Source organism: Pelophylax lessonae (genome assembly GCF_965119305.1).
Source record: "Pelophylax lessonae genome assembly, chromosome: 11".
Classification (NCBI taxonomy): domain Eukaryota; kingdom Metazoa; phylum Chordata; class Amphibia; order Anura; family Ranidae; genus Pelophylax; species Pelophylax lessonae.
Window position 1 is genome coordinate 135,934,539 of NC_138778.1, and position 26,352 is coordinate 135,960,890.

Consider the following 26,352-nt stretch of genomic DNA (forward strand, 5'->3'; position numbering starts at 1 on the left):
TCATCGAGGTATGCAGCAGCATAGGCTAGATGAGGCCGAAGGGTCTTATCCATGGTGCGTTGGAATGTGGCAGGAGCATTCTGTAACCCAAAAGGCATCCTCCGATATTGGAAAGATCCGTCTGGAGTTACAAATGCTGTTTTTTCCCTGGCCGACCCCGAGAGAGGAATTTGCCAATAACCCTTGGTAAGGTCTAACGTGGTCATGTACCGGGCAGTGCCTAGGCGATCAATTAGTTCATCTATGCGGGGCATAGGATAGGTGTCAAACTTAGTGATTTTATTCAGGCGGCGAAAATCATTACAAAACCGCCAACTTCCATCTGGTTTGGGCACTAAGACAATGGGACTGGACCAATCACTATTTGACTCTTCTATCACCCCCAACTCAAGCATTTTTTTTACTTCCTGGCGAATGGCATCTCGCCGGGCTTCTGGAATTCTATAAGGCTTTAACTTGACCTTATCCCCTGGGGTGGTGATAATGTCATGTTTAACTCCCGAGACCCAACCTGGCAGGTCTGAAAACTTCTCCCTATTACGGAGCACAAATTCTTTAACCTCCTGTTTCTGAAGTTTGGACAGAGTCTCTGCTATCCCAACTTCAGGGACAGCCAGGTGAACTGGAGCAGAAACTCGGGTAGTCTCAGCGACCAAGGACTCTCTATCCTTCCATGGTTTTAACAAGTTCACGTGATAGAGCTGCTCAGGTTTTCGTCTTCCTGGTTGGCTAATTTTATAATTCACCATCCCTATTTTCTCCAATACTTCATAGGGCCCCTGCCATTTGGCTAGGAATTTACTTTCGACCGTGGGGACCAACACCAACACCCTATCACCAGGTGCAAAAGAACGGACCTGGGCCCCATGATTGTAAATCCTTTGTTGAGCCAACTGGGCTTGGGCTAAATGTGCCTTCACAATCGGCATCACTTGGGCAATTCTATCTTGCATTTGAGCAACATGCTCAATCACACTTCGATGAGGGGAACTCTCACTCTCCCATGTTTCCCTGGCAATGTCAAGTAGGCCCCGGGGGTGCCTCCCATACAGCAACTCAAACGGAGAGAACCCTGTGGATGATTGGGGAACCTCTCTTATGGCAAACATCAGATAAGGGAGCAGATAATCCCAATTCTTTCCGTCTTTATCCACCACCTTCCTCAACATTTGTTTTAACGTTTTATTAAACCTCTCCACTAACCCATCTGTTTGAGGGTGATATACTGAGGTACGTAACTGGGTCACTTTCAGGAGTTTACAAAGTTCTCTTGTCACCCTGGACATAAACGGGGTGCCCTGGTCAGTTAGGATTTCCTTAGGTAGACCCACCCGGGTGACAACTTGAAATAACTCCTTGGCTATGGTTTTAGCAGAGGTATTTCGGAGAGGAATCGCTTCTGGGTAACGGGTGGCATAATCCATTATCACCAAGATGTGCTGGTGCCCTCTTGTGGACTTCAGTAAGGGCCCAACCAAATCCATGGCGATCCTCTCAAAAGGAACCTCGATAATGGGCAGGGGTACCAAAGGACTACGGAAATGGGGCATGGGTGCATTAATCTGACACACTGGACAGGAAGAGCAGTACAATTCCACTTCCTTAGTGATCCCAGGCCAATAAAACCTCTGGGTGATTCTCTCCCGGGTTTTTTCTGCTCCCAAATGTCCCCCAAGAATGTGCCCATGGGCCAGTTCCAAAACCATCTTGCGGTACGGTTTAGGCACTACCAGTTGCTCAACAGTGTCCTCTATCCTCTGTGACACTCGATATAAGAGGTCCCTCTCAATAATGAAGTAAGGGAGGGCAATCCTCTCGTCAGGGTTAACTAGCTCCCCATCTATCTTCACTACATTCTCCCGGGCTCTTAGCAATGTGGGGTCCCTCAATTGCTCAGTGATAAAATTTTCTCGGTGCACTTTAAGGTCATCCAACCCTAACGGCCGCTGTTCCTCTTCTGAGGTAGCAGGCTCCTCCCTAGGGACTGGTGTTTCCCCGGCTAAGACTGAGCACGGAAACTCAGGATAATCCTCACAGTTAGAGGATTCTGGAGTAGATGGTTCAGGCTCAGAAGAACCACCTACTGGGGAATCTGGGCAATCCCAGAGTTCCCAGAATTTTGGGAAATCCCTTCCCACAATGGCGTCATGTGGCAGTTTGGGAACTAAACCCACTTGGTGACACAAGTTACCGAGGGAGGTTTCAAAGGAAACTGTAGTCACCGGATATTCTCGAGTGTCCCCATGTACACAAACTACCGCCATTTTCCTAGGATGTACGTTTTTTTTCACCACTAGATCACTTCTCACTAAGGTAACCAGGCTACCTGAATCCAACAATACCACAACATCTTTACCATCTAAACACATTCTATATAAAGGTTTCTCATTCCCCTTTACTGCAGTGTATGTGGTTGCAAAAAAGGACTGTCGTCTCTCTGTCAGAAAGTCACAATGCATGGGTTCATCATCCACTGGGCAAACCGCTGGGCAAACTGCTGCTACATGTCCCTCTTCCCGGCAACGGTAACAAATCAACCTTCCAGTCCTCTCCTGTGGGATGGGTCTTCCAGGTCGCTCTCGCCAAACATTAGTAGTAGTCCTACTAACACCTCGAGTTGCTCTTTGGATCCTCTCTCCACCCCCATCCCCTGACGCAGTCTTACTTATAGGTGGGGAGGGTCTGGTCTTGGGGTGAAAAGTCTGTGCATCTCTGGAAAAAGAGGTCAAATTCTCAGTTGTTAGGTACCTTTCGACCAGGTCTACTAATTTGTCTGCGGTTTCCGGACCACCATGGCTTACCCATTTCTGCAGGGTGTTAGGAAGAGACCTAAGAAATTTGTCCATGACTACTCGCTCCAAAATTTCTGGTCCGGACAGAATTTCTGGCTGCAGCCATTTCTTAGCCAAATGGATGAGGTCATACATCTGCGACCGGGGTGGTTTCTTCAGCTGATAACTCCAATTGTGGACCCGCTGAGCACGGACATCCAAGGTTACCCCAAAACGTGCCAATATTTCCACTTTTAATCGATCATAGTTTTTTGCATCTGCAAGTTCCAAGTCAAAATATGCCTTTTGGGCTTCTCCAGCTAATAGGGGGGCCACTAGTCCAGCCCACTGTTCTTTAGGCCAACTCTCTTTCTCCGCTGTTCTTTCAAACGTGGTCAGAAACATCTCAGGGTCCTCATCTGTAGTCATCTTTGGCAATAAGTGGTTTACCCGAAAAGTCGGTATGTTACTGGCCTGACTCCCAACCTCGGTCTGCTGTCTCTGAAGCTGTTTCACAATGGCCTCCATTTGCTGCTGGTGTCTCTGTTCCACGCCTTCAATGGCCTCTCGGTGAGCTTGTTGTTGAGCTGCAAAGCTCCGCTGAAAATCCGCATTTGCCTGCTGTTGAGCTGCATTTGCCTGCTGTTGGGCTGCATTCGATATAATCAGTTGTTTCAGTATTTCCTCCATTTTTTTGGGTTTACTTTAACTGCCCGCATCCTCCACCATATGTGAGGGATTAGCTCGGTAGCGGGTGTGGATAACCCCTTTTGGGGGGGTTCGTCACACAGGGAGATAGCCGAGGAGTGGTTGAAAACAACAGTTTATGGTTTATTCGTCCAATTTCTTCAAAACAGTGCATGCAGCAAAAACATCAAAATAAAACAAAACACAAAATAAATCCTGGCCACTGTGGGCGTCTACCTTCTCACACACCGGAACCTATCTAAGGAGTCTTCCCAACCTACTCTTTGGGCAGACCCTGCTGGTTCTACAGCAGACACTCAAATGTCCATTTGTGTTTTCTTTACACAGAAAAAAATTCAACACCTCACCTTTAGAAGTCTCTCATCTGACTGCTCTCCCCAGCTTACACAGCCTCAGGAGACAGCAATCAATAGACTCCCTTTGGACAAGTTATAGAGATCCTAATTGCCTCATTCTGAACAGCTGAAAGTGTTCTCAACTTCCGTACACCTTCCTGCCTACCTCTGCAGCCGACACCTGATAGCAATTAGTGAATTGTCTAAACCAAGCAGAAATATATCTCCCGTCAGTGACAACACCCATAGATTTTCCTGACTTCCTGTCACAATATATATACTGTATAAAAACGAATTGAAAAGGATTAAAAGAGGTGCATGGTGTATGCTTCTCAGCTGGTCGTTTTCAGTTTGTACCATCTTAAGAACATTGCTATTAGAGTTTTGAGATACTAGACCAGTCATGGATGGAGGTGGGTTGGGGGAAGTTTGGGCTGCTCCCTCTCACCTGCCTCCTATCCATCCATTAGCAGCCATGTGCTCCCTGAGTGGATACACTCAAATTTAAAAGTGTTAGGACTGCCGATAAACCAGGGTGCTATGTCGTGGCTCTGCAGCCTACACATGCTTTTGCAAATGCGTGTCAACTAAACCCCTGTTCTTTATTTATATCGTGAGACAGGTCTACTTGGTTGGTGGCAGACTGGAGGGTGAGTACATCAGACTTTTAATCCTTTTCAATTCGGTTTTTTTCCGATACAGGGATGGAGACGCTGGGCATACCTGCTGGTGTCTAACTTCAAGTCCCACATAGCCCACATTGTCTATACATACTGTATATAAATATACACATACACAGTATCTCACAAAAGTGAGTACACTGCTCACATTTTTGTAAATATTTTATTATATCTTTTCATGTGAATGTACAGCTTGTATAGCAGTGTAAATTTGCTGTCCCTTCAAAATAACTCAACACACAGCCATTAATGTCTAAACTGCTGGCAACAAAAGTGAGTACGTCCCTAAGTGAAATGTCCAAATTGGGCCCAAAGTGTCAATATTTTGTGTGGCCACCATTATTTTCCATCACTGCCCTAACCCTCTTGGGCATGGAGTTCACCAGAGCGTCACAGGTTGTCACTGGAGTCCTCTTCCACTCCTCCATGACGACATCACGGAGCTGGTGGAAGTTAGAGACCTTGCACTCCTCCACCTTCTGTTTGAGGATTCCCTACAGACGCTCAATAGGGTTTAGGTCTGGAGACATGCTAGGCCAGTCCATCACCTTTACCCTTTACCCTCGGCTTCTTTAGCAAGGCAGTGGTGGTCTTGGAGGTGTGTTTGGGGTCGTTATGTTAGAATACTGCCCTGCAGCCCAGTCTCTGAAGTGAGGGGATCATGCTCTGCCTCAGTATGTCACAGTACATGTTGGCATTCATGGTTCCCTCAATGAACTGTAGCTCCCCAGTGCCAGCAGCACTAATGCAGCCCCAGACTATGACACTCCCACCACCATGCTTGACTGTAGGCAAGACACACTTGTCTTTGTACTCCGCACCTGGTTGCCGCCGCACTTGCTTGACACCATCTGAACCAAATAAGTTTATCTTGATCTCATCAGATCACGGGACATAGTTCTAGTAATTCATGTCCTTAGTCTGCTTGTCTTCAGCAAACTGTTTGCGGCTTTCTTGTGCATCATCTTTAAAAGAGGCTTCCTTCTGGGACGACAGCCACGCAGACCAATTTGATGCAGTGTGCGGCCTATGGTCTGAGCACTGACAGGCTGACCCCCCCCCCCCCCCTCATTCTCTGCAGCAATGCTGGCAGCACTCACACATCTATTTCCCAAAGACAACCTCTGGATGGATATGATGCTGAGCACGTGCACTCACCTTCTTTGGTCGACCTGTTAGACCACTATATGGTCTTGGCCACCGTGGTGCAGCTCAGTTTTAGGGTCTTGGCAATCTTCTTATAGCCTAGGCCAGTGATGGTGAACCTTGGCACCCCAGGTGTTTTGGAACTACATTTCCTGATGCTCATGCACTCTGCAGTGTAATTTAACATCATGGGAAATGTAGTTCTAAAACATCTGGGGTGCCAAGGTTCGCCATCACTGGCCTTGGCCATCTTTATGTAGAGCAACAATTCTTTTTTTCAGATCCTTCAGAGAGTTCTTTGCCATGAGGTGCCATGTTGAATTTCCAGTGACCGGTACGAGAGAGTGAGAGTGATAACACCAAATTTAACACACCTGCTCCCCATTCACACTTGAGACCTTGTAACACTAACGAGTCACATGACACTGGGGGAGGGAAAATGGTTAATTTGGCCCAATTTGGACATTTCCACTTAGGGGTGTACTCACTTTTGTTGCCAGCGATTTAGACATTAATGGCTGTGTGTTGAGTTATTTTGAGGGGACAGCAAATTTACACTGTTATACAAGCTGTACACTCACTACTTTACATTGTAGCAAAGTGTCATTTCTTAAGTGTTGTCACATGAAAAGATATAATAAAATATTTACAAAAATGTGAGGGGTGTACTCACTTTTGTGAGATACTGTATATATACGTGTGTGTTTGAGCTATGGGGTGCACATCCTAATGCAATAGGCCTTTTTTAAAGAAACATTGTTTAACAAACTAAACAAAAGCAGTTCTGATGCCCGCATAGTTAAAACTGTCTAAGGTTTTTAAAGATAAGAAAGTGTCTAAAACATTGTATGTTCACAACTGCTTTCAGCACATGACTCAGAGATGTTGAGGAACATATCCCAAATTCCATAGAATCTTTTTACTACATACAGCTCCAACATGCCACTAAGGCGCAGCTGGATCTATCAAATATTGATGAACACCGCTCTAGGTCATTCTCCCATCTCCACCTCCACTAACACACAGACCAGGTGCTGGCCCCATCCATCACGGATTCCAATGAGCAAAAAAGAATTCTGGTTGGCCCCAGGTCCAGTAAAATCACCTTATTATCAAATATTCAACTTCAGTGTGGTGCGATTTGAGCCCATTCATTTTGAAGAGTAGTGCATGCACTACTTTTGGAAACACACTGCAACTGCATCACATGGTACATTTATACCATGCAATCCAGTGCAGGCAAACGCACTGCATTTACAACCTGAGTTTGGGGTGTTACTAACTTAACACTGACCCCTGTTACAGATCGCAACTGAGTGTGTTTTAAATGTAGTGCGGGAAACACACACGGATCAAGGATTTCCAGCACCGCGTTCTAGTGTGAACCGAGGTTTCAGGCTCATTCACACCAGGGCGCTGTGCGGGAATCCCATGTTCCGTGAGCATTTTCCGCACCGCATTCAAAATGCACTGGGTGTGTGATCTGCTGCGGGTATCAATATAATGTTAATGACACCCCAAACACAGATCGAAAACACAGTGCATTTGCCTGCACCAGATGGCATGCTAGTGCGTTGTGTTTTTTTTTAAAAGTAGTGCATGAACTGAATGGGCTGCAAATCGCACCGCACAGGAATGCGGATCAAGTTCCTGTGTGATTCAGGTATAAACCGGCCCCAAGAATTCCTTTTACTATAAAGGTGCAGTGTGTTGCATAGACTGAAAGTAACATACAACATCTGTCTGTGCTGTCCTGGGTCTCTTTCTAGTTTCTATTGATACTCACAGAAAAGGTCTTGATTTTGGTGGTATATTCAATTCCGCCTGGCAAAACAATAACGATACGTCGAGACACCCGTCCATTCTTTTGAGGGAAGAAAAGTATTATTAATAAGCCTATTCTGCCAGTCATATCATTAAATCTACAGTGAGGTAAACAAAAGTATTTGATCCCCTGTTGATTTTGTAGGTTTCCCACTGACAAATAAATGATAAGTCTATAAATTTAATGGTAGGTTTAAATCCAGAAAAACACATGTAAAAAAAGTTATAAATTGATTTGCATTTTAATGAGTGAAAAACATATTTGACCCCTTCCCAAATCATGACTTAGTACTTGGTGGCAAAACTCTTGTTGGCAATCACAGAGGTCAGACGTTTCTTTTAGTTGGCCACCAGGTTTGCACACATCTCAGGAGGGATTTTGTCCCACTCTTCTTTCCAGATCCTCTCCAAGTCATTAAGGTTTTCGAGGCTGACATTTGATAACTCGAACCTTCAGCTCCCTCCACATATTTTCTATGGGATTAAGGTCTGGAGACTGGCTAGGCGACTCCAGGACCTTAATGTGCTTCTATTTGTGCCACTCCTTTGTTGCCTTGTCCGTGTGTTTTGGGTAATTGTCGTCATGTTGGAATACCCATCCACGACCCATTGTCCATGCCCTGGCTGGTCTTTGGTATTATCTGACCACAACACTTTCACCCAGTTCTCTTCTGAATTATTCAGATGTTCATTAGCAAACTTCAGCCAGGCCTGTACATGTGCTTTCTTGAGCAGGGAGACCTTGCAGGTGCTGCAGGAGTTCAGCTTTTCACAGGGTAGTGTATTACCAATTGTTTCCTTGGTGACTATGGTCCAGCTGACTTGAGATCACTGACAAGATTCTCCCATGTAGTTCTGGGCTGATTGCTTACCATTCTCATTCACTGTGATCATTGAAACTCCACAAAGTGAGATCTTGCATGGAGCCCCAGACTGAGGGAGATCGACAGTTATTTTCTGTTTCTTCCATTTTAGAATAATCTCACCAACTGTTGTCACCCTCTCACCAAGCTGCTTGGAGATGGTCTTATAGCCCGTTCCAGCCTTGTGTAGGTCTGCAATCTTGTCCCTGACACCCTTGGACAGCCCTTTGGTCCTGGCCATGGTGGAGAGATTGGAATCTGATTAATTGATTGCTTCTGTGGACAGGTGTTGTTTATATAGGTAACAAGCTGAGATTAGGAGCACTCTCTTTAGGCCCCTTTCACACTTGCAGACCGTTCAGATCCACCTGTCAGTTTTTCAGGCGGATCAGAACGGATGCCCCATGCATCTCTATGGGGCATCAGATGTCAGCGAGGACATGTCATCTGACATCCGATCCAGTCTGTCAAATCTGGACGGATGGAAACCCTATTTTCCATCCGTCCAGCGGATGGGATCGGATGAGAATGGACAGGCGGTCCGTTCTCATCCGATTCCCCCATAGAGAAGAATGGGGACCTGACAGCTCTGTCTCTGCACACAGAGCGGAGACATAGCTGCCATCCGCCTGCTCAGCGGGGGATCGGCGGATCGATCCCCCGCTGAGAAAAATGGAGTCCACCGACGGACTGAGAGTGTGCTCCTAATCTCAGCTCGTTACCTGTATAGAAGACACTTGGGAGCCAGAAATCTTGCTGATTGATAGGGGATCAAATACTTATTTCACACGGGGGGCGTGGCTTGCGCGCGAGCTGAATGGCTGCTTGAGCTGTGAGCTCCCTGTAGCCGGCCGGAAAATCCACCAGCATCGGGGCAGCAAACGGACAGCGACGCTCCAGAATCGGTCTACTGGCACTCCTGACCCCTTAGGAAGATGTCGTCCCGCAAACGAAAAGACGAGAGGGGACCTACTAAGCTTACGGCCTTCTTCTCTCGGCCGCCAGCGAGGCCCGGGAAATCCCAAGATGGCGCCGCCGCGCCTGCTGAGGGAGGGGAAGCCGCGGCCTACACCGATCTACCTGACGCGTTGCCGCTGATCACGGATGACAGAGTGACTGCTTCTTCTTCTCCAGCGACCCCAGTCACGGGCAGCCCCGCTAAGACCCGCATGAGAATGGAACCGGAGGACATGTCTGATCCCGCAGTGAGTACACCGCTCCCAGAACTGTGTGCCATGGCAGCACTGCAATCCTCCATAGGTGCGTTCCCTACTACGGGACAACCGGTGCTAGACACCACTATGAAAAATATGTTGATGACATTCCAATCGTCTCTAATGGCGAACTTATCGACCATCATGCAGAAATTTTCTAGTGAGATGTTGCAGGTGGGCAGGAGGGTGACACATATAGAAGATAAAATGGAGGAATGCACTGACACAGTAAACGATCTCATTGATGCTTACAATGAACAGAGAGAGGATACTGACTGGATTAAGCATAAATTGGCAGATCTTGAAGACCGATCTCGCCGCAATAATATTAAAATTAGAGGCATCCCTGAGTCTGTGCAACCTGCTGACCTGCAACAGTATGCAACTACAATGTTCTCAGCTATGGTTCCTGGGCTGTCACCTATAGAGTTGACTATTGATCGGATCCACAGGCTCCCTAGGCCTCGCCACCTAGAAGACTCTGTTCCCAGGGATGTGCTTTTACGTATACATTTTTACCCGGCTAAAGAACAGATTCTTCAAGTGTCTAGGAAAATGGGCACATTGCCAGCTCCATATGAAGCTATCCAACTATATGCAGATCTGTCTCAACATACTCTCCAGCAGCGGCGGCAACTGAAGACTCTGACCAAGGCTCTCTTTAACCATAAAATCGTCTACAAATGGCGTCATCCTGCCACGCTTATGGTCACACACAACGGCATTCCCCACACTATTTCCACTATTGAAGGTGGAATGAAGCTACTTCACTCTTGGGGTATCATTCCAGAGCTTCCTAAAGGTTCCCCAGAGGGTGCAAGACTACCCCCTCCGCCTAGATCCAGGTCACATCAGGGGTCCCCAAACTTCAGGTTTTAAATGTGAGTTCAGAGCTACCCCTCCATAGCTTCACTTAGTCCGGCCGGGCTACAAATATGTGATTACCTGATTTACCTCACGTTCTGTTCCTCCACCTGTGTGTGGAAAACCCCCATTTTGTTTTCAGCAAGCCTGACACAGGGTTACACTTGCTGAGTGTTGGCACTTTTTGTTCCTCACCGCAAAGTATTGTACTCAGTTTCAGTGCCGGTGCACTGTTGTGCAAGTTTCTCTTGTTATAACTTTTTCTTTACTTTTTTGTTTATCTCTGCCACCAGAAGCGAACTTCGTTGTGTTGTACGTTCTGCTTCACCGCAGTATTTCAGCGACTACCTCTTAATACCCAGTGTGTTGATCTAGGAGTGACCACCGTCCTACTCCAGCTGAGTGCTCACCGTCTCCTCTAGTCCTGCACATCTACCTATAATAACATTATTGTTCCAGCCAAGCATCACCCATATCGGTAACGTATCTGTAACTGTCGACTGGTGTGTGTACCTACATTTCCTGTCACTGGTTCGGCCTCCCGCAATCTTTGAGCAATGTCGTTTTCAGTTGTTTCCATTAATGCCAGGGGCTTGAACCACCCCGCCAAGCGGGCCTCTATGTGGTCCACGGCATGCTCGCTTAAGGGTGATATCATATGTGTACAAGAAACGCACTTCGCTAGCTCTGCTACTCCACATTGTAGCCATAAGAACTTCCCTATCATCTATATGGCATCTGGGAAAAAGAAACGTAAGGGGGTTCTGCTGGCCGTCAAGCACTCCCTGGTGTTCCAGCACCACGAAGCCATACTGGACCCCAAGGGGCGTTACATCATACTCAGATGCTCTATTGATAATAGACAATATACTATTGTTAATTTATATGCACCAAATAGCCATCAAATGCCTTTCATACGCTCTGTGATAAGTAAAGCGAAAGCACTTCAATTTGGTAACCTCCTGGTATGTGGAGATTTCAATCTGGTTCCGGACAGTGCCTTAGACTCTTCTGCAGTGTCTAAACGACACAACTCCTCTTTGTCTAAATTTCTTTGGGCCAATGATCTCTATGACGTGTGGAGGTGCTGTCATGCGTCGGAGAGGGACTACTCCTTCCTCTCCCCGCGTCACGGCACCTACTCGCGCATAGATCTGTGTATCTCTGATAAACGTTTGTTAGAATGTGTTTCGGCTGCTGAGCTCCACACGGCCACCTGGTCGGATCATTCTCCACTAAGCATTACGATTTCCCATGGTCCACCAGCATACTCTACCTTTGTGTGGAGGTTGCACAATCACCTACTCTCTAACCCGTCATATGTTGAGGAAGTCCAAATGCATCTTAACAACTATATCTCTGAAAATTCACAACCTGACTCTGATCCGTTGGTCGTGTGGAACGCTCACAAAGCGGTGCTGAGAGGGGTGTTCATGCAATTAGGAGCCAGGGACAGGAAGAAAAGAACGCAGCAAATTGATGAGATTACCCACAAACTTTCTTCCCTGGACTCGCAACACAAACAAACACCTTCTCCTGCCCTGCAGTCACAGATCTTTGCCTTGAGACAGGAACTTAGAGCCTTCCTGCTGGAAAAATTTAGTACTACTCTCAAAAAGTGGAAAGCCACTGCTTACTCCACTAGCAATAAAGCCACCAAAGCAATGGCCCTGCGCATTAAAGGGCAAAGACTCAAATCCAAGATTCCCTACATGCTTTATCCCGATTCTAAGACGAAATTGCTTAAGCCAAATCTCATAGCTAATGCTTTCAGCTCCTACTATGCATCATTGTATAATCTTAGAAATGACCCAATGACACACCAACCCTCACCACAGGACATTGCTTCCTTCCTTGACCACATTAAACTGCCATCCATTACCTCTAATGATTTGGAGTCCCTCAATCGTCCCTTTTCCGATCAGGAAATTGCTGTAGCAATATCGGCCCTACCCACCTTGAAATCCCCCGGCCCAGACGGTTATTCGGCCGAATATTATAAAACATTTCAATCCTCCTTAATTCCTCTGTTGCGAGGTGTATTTAATAATGCAGCTTCTTCCTCTTCCTTCCCTGGCGAAATGTTAAAGGCTATGGTTGTGACTCTTCCCAAACCCGGCAAGGAGCCCAATCAACCTCAGAACTTTAGGCCTATCTCCCTTTTAAATATGGACGTAAAAATATATGCCAAATTGATAGCTACTAGGTTAGTGGACCTCCTTCCCTCCATTATCCATAAGGACCAATCTGGATTCACCAAAGGCCGCCAGGCATCAGACGCCACACGACGCGTTATCAATATTATCCACCAAGCGGACACCTCTGGAACGCCTTCTCTGCTACTCTCCTTAGACGCAGAGAAGGCGTTCGACAGGGTCCATTGGGGATTCCTTTCAGCTGTCCTACATAAGTTCGGTATACACGGGTTTATGCATAGAGCCATCATGGCACTGTATTCCGCCCCCTCGGCCATAGTACGCACTACTGAAGCTATATCTGTCCCATTTAACATAACTAACGGTACTAGACAGGGATGCCCTCTCTCCCCACTGATCTTTAACATGATTATGGAAACACTTGCCGAACATATACGTTCTAATCCCAAAATATCAGGGATTCGTATAGCGGACCAACACCACAAAATCAGTCTGTTCGCAGACGACGTTATCCTTATGGTTACCAATCCCTCAGCCTCCCTGCCGGAAATTCAGAGGACTCTCAGGTGGTTTGGCGATGTTTCATTTTATAAAGTGAATGAATCAAAGTCTCATATCTTGGGCATAGGGATAGATCCTATTACGAGTAATCTTCTTCAACAGCAATTTCCTTATGTATGGGAAGACAAATGCATTTCTTACCTTGGAGTTCATCTAACAGCTTCCACTAAAACGTTATTTAAGCACAATTATATCCCAGCCCGCTCCACTCTACAAGATAACCTAAAGCATTTAGAGTCCTCTGGGTTCTCCTGGCTGGGGAGGTTGGCGGCCTTCAAAATGATGTATCTACCCCAACTGCTCTACTTGTTCCGTACAATACCCATTCCCGTACCGAAATACTTTTTTAAATCCCTCCAATCAATGCTTTCTAAATTTGTCTGGCAGGGTAAAAAACCTAGATGCGCGCACTACAAACTTATAAAACATAGATCGGTGGGGGGAGCGGGCTATGTGGATGTTCAAGACTACCACACCGCGTCCATTCTCACCCAAATGCAGGACTGGTTTCGACCGATCCCCACGACCATATGGGGTTCGGTCGAGGCATCCTACTGCATTAGAAAGGACTTACAGGCCTGGCTTATGGCTACTACCTTAGGAGCTAAGATACCCTCACACTTCCCGCCTTTTATGAAAGCAGCGGCTACGGCCTGGAGAACTTTACTAGCGCAAAATCCATTAGCCACCGCACGATCCCCTCTTCGGATCCCCGTTACAGCACTTCATTCCCTCATGGACTGTGCATATTTTGTGGATTGGAAAAGGAAAGGTATCGAATATTTAGATGATATGTATCAGGGCTCCGAGTTACTATCCTTCACTGACCTTCAAACTAAATTCCAACTTCCCCAATCGTTTTTCTTCACTTATGCCAGATTAGTCCATTTTCTGCGCTCGATCCCACCATGGCCGAAATTCATTTCTATATCAGTCTGGAAATATCTTTCGGCTCAGGGGCACAATAGACAAAAGGGAATTACCCTTTTCTATAACTACCTTCAACATAAAATGCACTTCACCAAAACTACTCCTTTTATGCAATGGGAAAGGGACTTGGGAATAACCTACTCAGAACGTCAATGGACCCGGGCACTCCAATCAGTACATAAAGTTACTAGCTGCTCCAGTCTATGGGAGCTGTCCTTAAAAATTTCCTTGAAATGGTATTTGACCCCCTCGAGACTACACAGATTTGACAGTAAGTATGCTAATACCTGCTGGAGGTTGTGTGGGGAAGAGGGTACTCTTTTCCACACACTGTGGCAATGTCCAAAATTACACCTTTATTGGAGTGATGTATTTACGGTCATCTCGGAGGTAGCACAGAGGCCTGTCTTAAGCAATCCGAGTTTAGCACTATTATCCCTTGGGTTAGAAGAAGTTCCTAAGGACCTGAGACATACCACACTTCATGTCCTGTTAGCAGCGAGACTTATTATTGCACGAACATGGAAACGAGAGCTTCCACCAACCGCTGCAGAGGTTGTTGACCTTGTAAACACACACTACATGTTTGAGCGTACTCTCTCCCTTAAACATAAATCAGCGCGAGACACGAGTTTGCAATGGCAACCTTGGATAACATGGTCCAAGAACAGGATGGTACATGTGCCCTCTACTTAGCTCCTTTTACTATCTTGAAATGCTTCATAAGAAGGAACATATGTAGGAGGGGAACAGCTCCCCCTCGTGGTCTGTGTTCTCGGGCACAGTTTTGATCCCCTTGGGGGTGCTCGGGAGCAGAGGTTACGGGGTGAGCCCGCATATTTACTCTTCCAGCATAGTCAGTGGGAGACGGGAGTGGGGTTACTAGCCTCCATATATTAATCGGTGGTCAGGTACTGTGGTTTCTAATTGTATATCGCATTGCTGTGTTTATGTTTTCATTTGCTTTGGGTTTATTGTGCACATGTGTTGCATGTATGACCTACTTCATTGTAGATGCTTCTGAGTGTACTGATGGAACGTTTGTCAATTCCGTAAAGTTTATATTGCCAATGTGGCCACTTTGTGGTCTTCTGAACTGCTGTATTACGTTTGCATAGCACTTATTTTCTTTTGTATGTTCTTGAAATAATTCAATAAAAATCTTTAAATTAAAAAAAAAAAATACTTATTTCACACAATAAAATGCAAATCAACTTATTACTTTTTGGAAATGTGTTTTTCTGGATTTTTTTGTTTTTATTCTGTTTCTCACTGTTAAAATTAAAATTATAGACTGATCATTTCTTTGTTAGTGGGCAAATGTACAAAATCAGCAGGGGATCAGACACTTTTTCCCCTCACTGTATCTTGCATTTCTAACCCAAACTATGCATGTCATCCTTTCTAAATATTCTCAGTTACCAGCAGAGCTTCCACTTCATTCCGCGGGGGTAGGTGACGGCGGCCATGGTACAGCACAGTATGGCGCAAGTGTTCTTGGCAGTTCCGAGAGATTTCTAAACATAAAAAATAGTATCATTAAAAAGACTGCTAAGCAAACATTTGGAATTCATAAAAGATGTAAAGGTTTCCTCCTCTACTCCACCTAAAGCCGAAAATTGACCGGTTCAGCAGGGACCGGAGAAATCTTGATCCAGGTATGGAGACAGTGCTTGAACAGTCCTACTAATTGACCTACTAATTTAATTCTGTACAACAAGCTTGTTGGATAAATGCCCCCCAATCATTGCCACCATCTATGGCTGGCAGCGTTGATTAGTGTATTCTGAGGGGGGTTCAATAAAAAAATGAAGGAAGAATCTATGGGCTTCCCTAGACAGATATAACAACAAGAATCTTACATGTCCAGCTCCAGCCATGAGATTTTTCGTGTCTCTAACCAAATCATAAGAGGCAAGGGGCTCTGTGTTTTAACCTATCAGAACTACTTATTCAAAATGTTATTTTCAATCTGTGAATGAGGAGAAGTGGACGCAGCTCTTATTTTATATTCTTCTTCGTGTGTATGACTATTAGGGCCAAGGAGATACCTTAAAGTTGAACTAAACTGTATCTGTGCACCACAAACTCAAAACGCTTCTTAAAGTGGATGTAAACCGTCACATATACCCAGTGCAGTGAGCAGCCTCACATGATACATAGAAATGAAACAAATCTCCCTACATAAGTTTTACTTACATATGTGCTGTCTTCAGCTTTATATTTTCTTTAGAAAGTGCACACTGTGTTGGAGATTTTCTCTTCCTGTTCAGCACTGGGAGTGTAGTGAAGCCTTACACTGTGTGACAGCTGATTGGAGGAAAGGCACACACACACCCACTTCACATAGGCAGAGGAAGGCAGAGCTGTGCTGTGACAAGACCAGCTGTCTGCTAATCTATTTATAGCAACCTCCCACAACACAAAATTCAGCCTGGTTTTATCTCAGTTGACGGAGAACTTGTCAGAAGTTATCATGCTGATAACAGAAGAACGGAGCAGGAAAAAGCCACGGGACTCAGGGCTTTGTAGAGAGATAAGAAAGCACTGCAGATAGATGTGCTTAAGTCAAATTTCATGAATCAGGTTTACATCCACTTTAATTCATTTAATATTTAACCTCTTCCTGCCCGCGCTATAGCCGAAAGACGGCTACAGCACAGGCCTAAATTGCCGGGAGGGCCTGTATGTACCTCCTCACGTGCATGAGCTGCTTGTGTGCCCCCTGCGAAGCCCACGTGGCTCGCTCTGTAATCAGCGAGACTCAGCTGATCACAGATCAGAGTAAGGGGCCGTTTCTGGCCCCTACCATGTGATCAGCTGTCAGCCAATGACAGCTGATCATGTGATGCAAACAGAGCCGGTAATCTGCTTTTTTTTGCCCCCGCATACTCTAGACCCACTGCTGCTAATCAGTGCCCACCAGTGCCACCCACCAGTGCATATCAGCACTGCTAAGCATTGCCCACCAGTGCAACCTATCAGTGCCCATCAGTGCCTCATTACCAGTGCCATCTATCAATGCTGCCTATCAGTGTCCCCTATCAATTCCTATCAGTGCTGTCTATCAGTGCTCTTCAATGCCACTTATCAGTGCCCATCAGTGCCACCTATTAGTGCAGCTTCATTAGTGCCCATCAGTGCAGCCCATCAGTGCAGCCTCATCAGTGCACATCAATGAAGGAGAAAAACTACCTGTTTGCAAAATGTTATAAAAAACTATTAAAGCTGTTTTTTTTTTGTTTTTTTTCAAAATTTTCGTTTTTTGTTTTTCTTTGTTTAGCAAAAAATAAAAGCCCCAGTAGTGATTAAATACCACCAAAAAAAGCTCTATTTGTGTGAAAAAAATGATAATCTGATCTGGATACAGTGTTGCATGACCACGCAATAGTCATTCAAATTGCAACGGCGCTGAAAGCTGAAAATTGGCCTGGGCAGGAAGGGGGTTTAAGTGCTCAGTAAGCACGTGGTTAAAGCAAACTCCCCCATCCATCTATTTCTCCATGCTTTATTTTGTTGGGAAATCACTTTGAAAAGCAGCTGCCAAGCATTTCCGGCCATGGCCATCGTGAGTAAGGATATGTAGCATTTACTTCCTGGAATCCATCTGCCTATAACTCAAGCATGCATAGGGTGTGCTTAGCTGAGAAAATCTCTCCTCCCCTCCTGAAGACTCCTGGGATGTATGACATCAATTGCCTAGGCAAGAAACCAGGAAGTAACGAAGAAATGTAAAAAGAAAAGTTTAAAACAAATAAATATGATATACTTTCCTATCTATTTACTAATGCTAGCAGCATGAGTATTAAAAATAATGTTGATTGGGACAGTGAAGTTCTGCTTTAAATGCTATATGTTTTTCATGGAAAAGTTGTTGCTTCCCTCTTACTAGCTTTGGCATCAAACCTACTTTTAACTGGCCATGGAAGTAAAATGCAGGTTACATGGCAATGGTGTGTCCTGCAGATTCTAGAAGGACTTCTAAGACAGCAAGCCATGTCAGCATGTGCACAGTGACTAGACATTCACATGAGGGTATTTATGAAAAAAGTGCTGGGTAAACAACCTTCAGAATGAGCTATCATGCAGACTTTAATATGGTGATCTTTGTGGTGGTGAGCCTTTGTCTTAGGGTTTGTACAGATGGGCAGCTTTCTTTTAGATGCATTCCACTTGTATTTGACATCAGTTTGAGACAATTCTGAAATCATTCAGAGTTCATTGACAAGTGCATTTGGTTTGGCCTGCAGTTGATTTTCTAAGCTGTACCCATCAGCTTCGAGCTGCTTTTGCATTCCTAAAGACTTGTATGCCCCCTCCCAAAAATAAAAAAAAGCAGTAGAAAATAGGGCAAGCTATTTATGTTTTTTTTTTTTTTTTTTTGACAAGTTTTTTTTTTTAGAAGCAGCTAAGCCAATGGCCACAGAACTTCAGAGTGGCTGTCTGGCTCTGACTTGTCAATGAACTTACACAATGACACCAGTAGCTGCCTTGTTTGCTTCAATTTCCTCTGCTTACCTTCCCCACCCACCCACTGACAGCACGCTTACCCTGTTGTCAGCTGCCACCAGAAGCTGCACCCACTGTTCCTGGGACACTGTCAGTCCAGTTGCAGTCAGGGCCATCTTACAGAATGGGCACGCTGGGCAGTTGCCCGGGGGGCCCCACCTGCCCAGCAAACCAGCCCCAGACAAGTATTCGTCCCGATTTCTGTGTGCATCCCGCCGCCGAACTTAGCAGGTGGCAGGCGTCTGGTGACCCTGCACTGCTGTCAGGCCACTTGGGCCATGGAGGGGGAGCCCACAACTGCAGGAATGCCTGTCCGCCTCCACGGGAACAGGCGCACACAGGACAGTCGAGTCTGACTCCCATCCATGTGTGTGTCCACCAGTCCCAGCTACCCAACTTGGAAGCTGTCATTAGCCTGGCACTGCTGTACCAATAAATATCGCCTTATCGATAATTTGCATTTTTATTCTTGTGGGTGATTGTGTAGACAGGGCCCCAATGCACTGCATTGCCTGGGGGGCTATAATGCTCTTAAGGTGGCACTGGTTGCAGTAGCAGCAGATATACACATACAGCTACAAGGAAAGTGGAACAGCAGCATGTGACCAATCACAAGTCAGTGCCCTGGCGCCAATGTCAATCACCAGCCCCAAGCCAATGACTTCTGGACGAGGGTGTGCCTGCTAGAGTGATGACATAAGGTCCCTTGTCAGTGGTCCCTACGCTGGTATTTCAGGGTGCAGAGATCAGGAGGCAGAACACAGGAAAAACTCTGAAGATCGCTTGTCAGCTACAGATTACGTGCTTTTGTTGTCTGCAGCTTTTACATCCCGACAGATACAGGGCTCACATCTGCCTTTGTTTTCATCTGATTCTCTCGAAAGATGTTATCTTCAGCTGGCGGTGAGTAGGGTAATTAGCGGCCATGGCTTCACCCTAGGTGGCAGTGCGCCCTAGGCGGCTGCCTAGTTTGCCTAGCAGTAGAGCTAGCCCTGGTATGCTGAGAAAAGCATTTCTGACATAAACAAAAGCCAGTCAACACAGGTCTTTAGGATCAGGATGAATTACATTGTATGTATATTACTGTGAAAGTGTTTTATCAGACTGATGTGGAGTCAACAGTGAGAAGACAAAAACTCTACAGGAACCTTTGCAGATATCACTAGAAGCTGTAAAACCCATGTGCTTTCACAGTTTGTTATACGATGTTATCATCAGTGACTGGCATACCTTGATAGACACCAACAGTGTCCTGAAGGTGCTTGGTAACACATGGCAGTAAAGTTGGGGTAGGCAAAAAATATCCAGTCATCAGGCTCAGCACAATCCAGCCACGGTTGCAGCTCTCCCTGTCAAATTAGAAACAAAAAGATACTTTAGTAATACATATTAAAACAAAGGGAAATAGATTTTGAATGGGTGATAGGAAGTGCTACCTTGCTGCAGAGAACATAGTGACAGGGTCTGTGTAAAGCAGCCAATACGTGAGCATATACCCCAACTGTTCCTGATTTGGAGGGACTGTCCCTGATTTGGAACAAAGTCCCTCTGTCCCTCTTTCCTCCTCATGTGTCCCTCATTTTGGTCTGATCTCTAAAGCTGTATATATAACGCACTTTTTATCTTTCAAAAATTGTTTCCTTTTGCTAAATCTTTCATCCAATTTTTAAATTGCTGCATTTGTAAATTCCAAAAGGCAGGGGCGTAACTAAAGGGGTTGCGGGGGTTGCAATTGCAGCCGGGCCCCATGCTCCAGGGGACCTGTGCACCTGGAAAGGAGGGGCAACGGGGGCAAGGTGTAGAGAAATCACTGTCCTCCTTTTTCCTTCTGTAGCTGCAGGAGGAAAATGGAGGAGATTGGTTCCTCTGTATGCTGCCCCCGCCACTCCTCCTATCCAGTTCACTTGTGTTCTGCTGTCTCTGGGTCCCTGTGTGCTTCCCTGGTGCCCCCCCCCCCCATTGTGCACCCCTTCCCTCTCCTGCCAGCTGCTGCAGGGGATGTGTCACAATAGAGAACCAGGAAGGGGTCAGTAAATATTTTAGTTTATCAGATCCTTCCTTTTCTGAATGGACAGAGTCATAGTCAGTGACATTGTAAAAAAATAAAATAAAATGATAAAAAATAATACAATTAAAATACCAAAAAATAAACTACTGACACCAGTGGGTGAACTTCCAGGATCGCAAAGGTCACACTTGTGACCAGGCCTGGCATTCCACCACCATGGGGAGGCTCCAGTATGGCAGGAAGGGGGCCCACTGCAGGACTTGTGAAAGGGTCCCACTGCGGGACCGTAATAAAGGGCCCCGCAACCAGAGTAAAGGGCCCCAGGATTAGTGGGAAGAGCCCCAGGCTTGAAGGGAAGGGCCCCGGCCAGGGGCCTGGGGGGGCCCTTCATAGTTTCTTGCACCGGGGCCCTGAAGGTTCTAGTTACGCCTCTGCCAAAAGCCAATGTAATGGAATAGTAGTGGTAAAAAAAAAAAAAAGCACTTGTGGTTTAAATAATCTTTTTATTTATTTAGATTTCTCCTTTAAGGGGGCGTGACAGGGTGTGTGTCCAATGTCGACATACTTTTGCTAACAAGTGTCCCTCGTTCCCATCTCAAAAAGTTGGGAGGTATGCTTGAGTCATTTTTTTTGTTTGTTTAACCAGTCGGTTGAACGTAAAAACTGACTCAATTACCCATCCACACATTTGAGGGGGATGGATGAATCCTCCCGCTGAGCTAATATATTCTACCAGCGGGGAGACTCCCCCACTATCAGAATGCACTGATTAGCGCTGCTGGTTATATTCTGCAGTGCTGATTGAGCGTCCAAAAACTGATAGGGAGGTTGTAGAACAGTAAATCGGTAGATGAACTTATGTACAACCTTCCTGCCCACACATGGATCCAAATTCATCCGGTCCCTGCTAACCAGTCAAATTTCAATCAGTGTATGCTTTACCAAATCATTACAAGACACTTTCACCACCTTCCTGCCCAGCCCAATTTTCAGCTCTCAGGGCCGTCGCACTTTGAATGACAATTGCACGGTCATGCAACATTGTGTCCATAAGAGATTTTTATAATTATTTTCACACAAATAGAGCTTTCTTTTAGTGGTACTTAATCACCACTGGGTTTTTTATTTTTTGCTAAATAAATTAAAATAAAAGACCAAAAATGTTAAAAAAAATAAAATGTTGCTCTTTCATTCATCGATGGACACAGCGCCCCATAAATCATAGCTACTGGGTTATATTACCTCCTCCAGGAGTAGAACTAGGCAGAACAAAAAACACCTGGCTATGCCCATGGGCCGTCCTCAGCTTGGTATATAACCCCCCTCTCTGCTCTAGGTAATCAGTTTTAATCTGTCAGGTGAGGAGTAAGGAACTAGGCTCCCGGCTTTGATCTCTGGTCCTAGCAATTATTTTCTCCTTCCTTACATCTTTTTTGTTTTTTTCCCTCGGGAGATCTACAATCAACTGCTGGGCTGGATAATCTAGATCCAGTGGTCCAGCCAGCGAACGGGTGTAGACCACAGCTACGTGCTAGGTCAGCCTCACAGACAGAGGCTGGCCCGCGAGTTAAACGTCTTGCAGGGTCGTATACGACTGAGCTTGGGTCTGAGTCGCAGCGGTCCCTTGGCCGACAGCTCCCCTACTTCCATGGCGAGGATTCTGTCTGGAGCGTTACCCGCAGCATGGAAGGGTAAATACACCCTGTAATGGTATCGCACACTGAATATCCTGCGCTGGGATACGAAAGCAACCATTTTGTGTTTCATAGCTCAGCATAACAGTAGAACCAAAATGCAATCATTCACCACAACCACCCCACCTCAATTAGCTTAGGAATGCTGGGCTTCCTGCGAGCTGACACTTCAAACAACCCTTATCTTTGCAGCAGACAGCCATCCTAGCTGATTTCTCTCTTCCTGGCCATAAGCTATGTCGTAATCTGAGCAAAACCATATGGTTAATGGGTCCTATAACAAAGCATTCAAAAGCTCTGTTATTTGGACACAGTTACCCACAAATTCGTAACTATACACGCAAACAAGATATGTCTCTAGAAAATATATATTTGAATGCCAAATAAAATACGATCGAATTAAGATCAAACATGATCACATTCGTTCTTAGGGAAGACAAGCTAGCGATCAGATGCCTTACGGGTCAGAGGTTATTCTGAGATAACCCGTGTTTAGTGTCTGTGGATAATAGATTCACTGCCGTACAACAAAATATCAGTTTCAAGAATGTAACCATTACATATTTCGAGATATGAGTTCTGTTAGTAATCTGTCTAAGCGGGAGGTGTCTTGGCATTTTGCTAAGCTTCCGGGGCCACCCATGGCCCCAGTGTTTATTGGTTAAGTACTTCTGGTGACACCCCCCTGGGGGTCAGAGAAAAAGAGAGACGCTGAGGGAGCTCTCAGTTCTCAATTTTAACATCAAGCAGTAACATCGCTTAAGGGGGAACCGATCACACATGTTCAGCCTCTGAAACTCTGAAACACCCAGGACTTTTGAATGCAAGAATTTCATTTCTAATTCTTATCTAATTCTTAAATTGCTGTATTGTGTCTCTATTTCTTTGTAACCCATTTTTCTGTAAATATTTTCATTTGCACCAATTTTAACCTTTTTTATAATTAAACCTTATTTTGAAAAGTGTTAACTTTGTCTCTAAGCTCTTAACACAAGCTAACCAAAGAACCTGCCTCTTGGAGGAGCGCTACTGTATAGGATAAACCCTCTGAACATTCCTGTCTGAGGTGACAGTGTGTGTTACAGATGATTATTCTAAAGTCATAATTGGTATTTCTAAAATTACGAGCGTCCGCTGGGCTCATTCTAACGTAGCGGTGGTGGCAGAGAAAGGGTTAATTGTTTAATTAGCCCGGTGACAATGGCTCTCAGCCTGCTGGCATCTAGATTGTGGTCCTGCAAGCTGGACAATCTGTGTGCCGGGTGCAGCTGAGAGTGGCATTGTTACGCAAGTGACGGCAGGGTGTGAGATTGCTTGGTCTTTGGTCACGAGTTGGATGAGAAGGCCAGGGGTCTGATACCCGCCACCGTCACACACACCCCCTACCCTTATTGCGTTTTTTTGGGGTGGACGCAGGTAACCTCAAGGGATGGTCGGACCTGCCTGCAGGTTCCCTCCTCCCATCCTTAAATCCCTTAGTGAGTTGGGCTTCCCCCACTCCCTTTCCTCTCTGTCTGGACCTCGAGTCTGGTGGGAGTCCCAGGGCAGAGAATGCAGCGTAGATCCCTGGAGTCTCCCCCGCTATCCCCACTTTGAAAGGGTCCTGGAATAGTATATGTCCTGCCCTGGTAGTCTGGAGGGGTCCCAGTCGGAGATCCCTAGGTGCATGCCCTTCTGTCTGTAGTGTGGGTATAGCGCAGGGGGGGTCCCAGTGCAGAGACCGGGGCAGAGTGCGCAGCGGAGTCTCCCCTAATGCATGTCTTACCTTGGGGGGGTCCCCTTTCAGAGGGTGCAATGTTGTAGAGGGTGCAGGGAAAACCCTGGCATCATGCTTCAGCATTTGTAGCTGATGGTGGCCTTTTTTCCCTTAGTCTGCCTTGTCTCCGGTTGGCGGCCATGTTTGTGTAGCTAGATGATGTCACGGAGGCCATTTTCCCTTAGTACGGGAGATGCTGGAGATGAACAAAGCCTCGTAGGGATGCCAAAACCCCTCCTCTTCCTCCTCAGTTTCCTCTTCCTGTGCCCTGGACATATGAACAGGGATGGCGTCCATGATGATGCTGGGTTTGAATTCTCGGTGCTTCTCCGGTTGTTAGGGTGAGCCTTGGGGGTCCCTGTTGTCTATCTCTCTGCTGATAGGTACCCTGAGCCTTGAGGGGATCCTTTAGTGGTGCCAAAAGATCGTTTTTGTACGGTCTTCCTTTCCTTATGGAGCCTCAGGGTCACATCTCCCCCACTTACCTCCTCATGGAGGTGGGAACCCCAGCTTCCCATGGCTGCACTGGCGATAGGCCTGCAGCCTTAGTGTCCCGAGTGGAAGTGGCGTGTGATCAAAGACCCAGGAGGAAGCATTCCCCACCTTCCTCTGCTCAGTCTGTCTCATCTAATTCTGAGCTTGATACCGCCGTGGATGCAGCCTGTCCAGGGGGACTTAATATCACACCATGGTCGCAGCAGCGAATGGAAAAGCGCTGGTAAAATGGAGGATGTGGCTGATGTAACCATGGATGTAGCTGTGTTGTTTGGTACGCATAAGCTGCCTCATACTCCAAAGGTGTTTCCTTATGTGCCTTATTTTGACAGGTTTTTCTGTAGGAAATGGGAACAGCCAAAATTACCCTTTGTGGTCCTCAAACGTTTTGCTGTATGTTACCCTTTTGAGGAGTCACTTTTAAAAAAGTAGACTAATTCACCAGTGGTGGACTCTCCTGTTTTCAGGCTGAATAAAGCACCAAAGAAAATGGCCTCTGCCCCCACCTATAACTGGCCTTCATAGCAAAGAACACATGGAAGGGCAACGCACATGAAACAAACAAAGATAAAATTCCCAGTTCAATTTGCCAACCAGTCTGCTTACCAACCAAATTGGCCTGTCTAACAGTTTGCGTCAATACAGGGGTTTAGTTAGCACACATTTGCAAACGCATGTGAAAGCTGCAGGGCCACGTCAAGGCTCCCTGTTACCTGCAGTCCTAACTCTAATGAATTTTAAAGAGTCTCCACAGTGGGAGCACATGCAAGCTAATGAATAGATAGGGGGCAGGTGAGCCTGGAGGTGGCCCATCCCTCCTGAAAGGTAATTGGGGGCATAATGGAAGCCCAGCTGATAGTATTACAGCAAAGGCACCCAGTATGTCCACTCACCAGTACACATATACAACAAAGAAAAACTGTTAGACAGGCCAATTTGGTTGGTAAGCAGACTGGTTGGCAAATTGAACTGGGAATTTTATCTTTGTTTGTTTCATGTGCGTTGCCCTTCCATGTGTTCTTTGCTATGAAGGCCAGTTATAGGTGGGGGCAGAGGCCATTTTCTTTGTTGTATATATGTACTGGTGAGTGGACATACTGGGTGCCTTTGCTGTAATACTATCAGCTGGGCTTCCATTATGCCCCCAATTACCTTTCAGGAGGGATGGGCCACCTCCAGGCTCACCTGCCCCCTATCTATCCATTAGCTTGCATGTGCTCCCACTGTGGAGACTCTTTAAAATTCATTAGAGTTAGGACTGCAGGTAACAGGGAGCCTTGACGTGGCCCTGCAGCTTTCACATGCGTTTGCAAATGTGTGCTAACTAAACCCCTGTATTGACGCAAACTGTTAGACAGGCCAATTTGGTTGGTAAGCAGACTGGTTGGCCAATTGAACTGGGAATTTTATCTTTGTTTGTTTCAGGCTGAATAAAGCAACCATGATCCCAGTAGAGGAATCCCCATCCTTTAAGGACCTGGCTGACAGGAAAGCCGAGGCTGTGGCATGCAGCATGTTTACTATGGCTGGTTCGGCATTGTGGCCAGTCTTTGCCTCAGCCCTGGTGTCTCAGACCCTAACTGAATGGGCCAAGCTTTTGCTCCAGGGCCTGGGGAGTGAGCAGATCCCCGCTGTTTATGTTGATTTAGTGGACCAGTTGGTCCATGGGTTACAGTTTATTTGTGCAGCTTTGGATACAGCTCCTGTGCTGTCCAAACTTTATGTTTCAGCGGTGGTCTTTAGGCGCGTGCTGTGGCTTAAGAATTGGTTCGCAGACCAAGCCTTTTAAGAAAGCTCTCATAGATCTTCTTTTCCGTTTTTTTTAGGTCCTAAGTCTC

At 46.0% G+C, this 26,352-nt stretch overlaps 1 protein-coding gene across 2 annotated transcripts in view; it reads right to left on the reverse strand.

The window, feature by feature from the left end:
* The window catches only part of MYO15B (myosin XVB), a 764,404-nt gene that overhangs the window by 572,421 nt on the left and 165,631 nt on the right, over nucleotides 1–26,352 (reverse strand). For both annotated transcript variants that reach the window (XM_082273009.1, XM_082273008.1), the window contains exons 34-36: nucleotides 19,792–19,910; nucleotides 15,475–15,569; nucleotides 7,423–7,504 (exon numbers count right to left, since the gene is read on the reverse strand). In XM_082273009.1, the coding sequence (XP_082129135.1) occupies nucleotides 7,423–7,504; nucleotides 15,475–15,569; nucleotides 19,792–19,910 (296 nt within the window). The remainder of the gene's footprint in view (nucleotides 1–7,422; nucleotides 7,505–15,474; nucleotides 15,570–19,791; nucleotides 19,911–26,352) is intronic.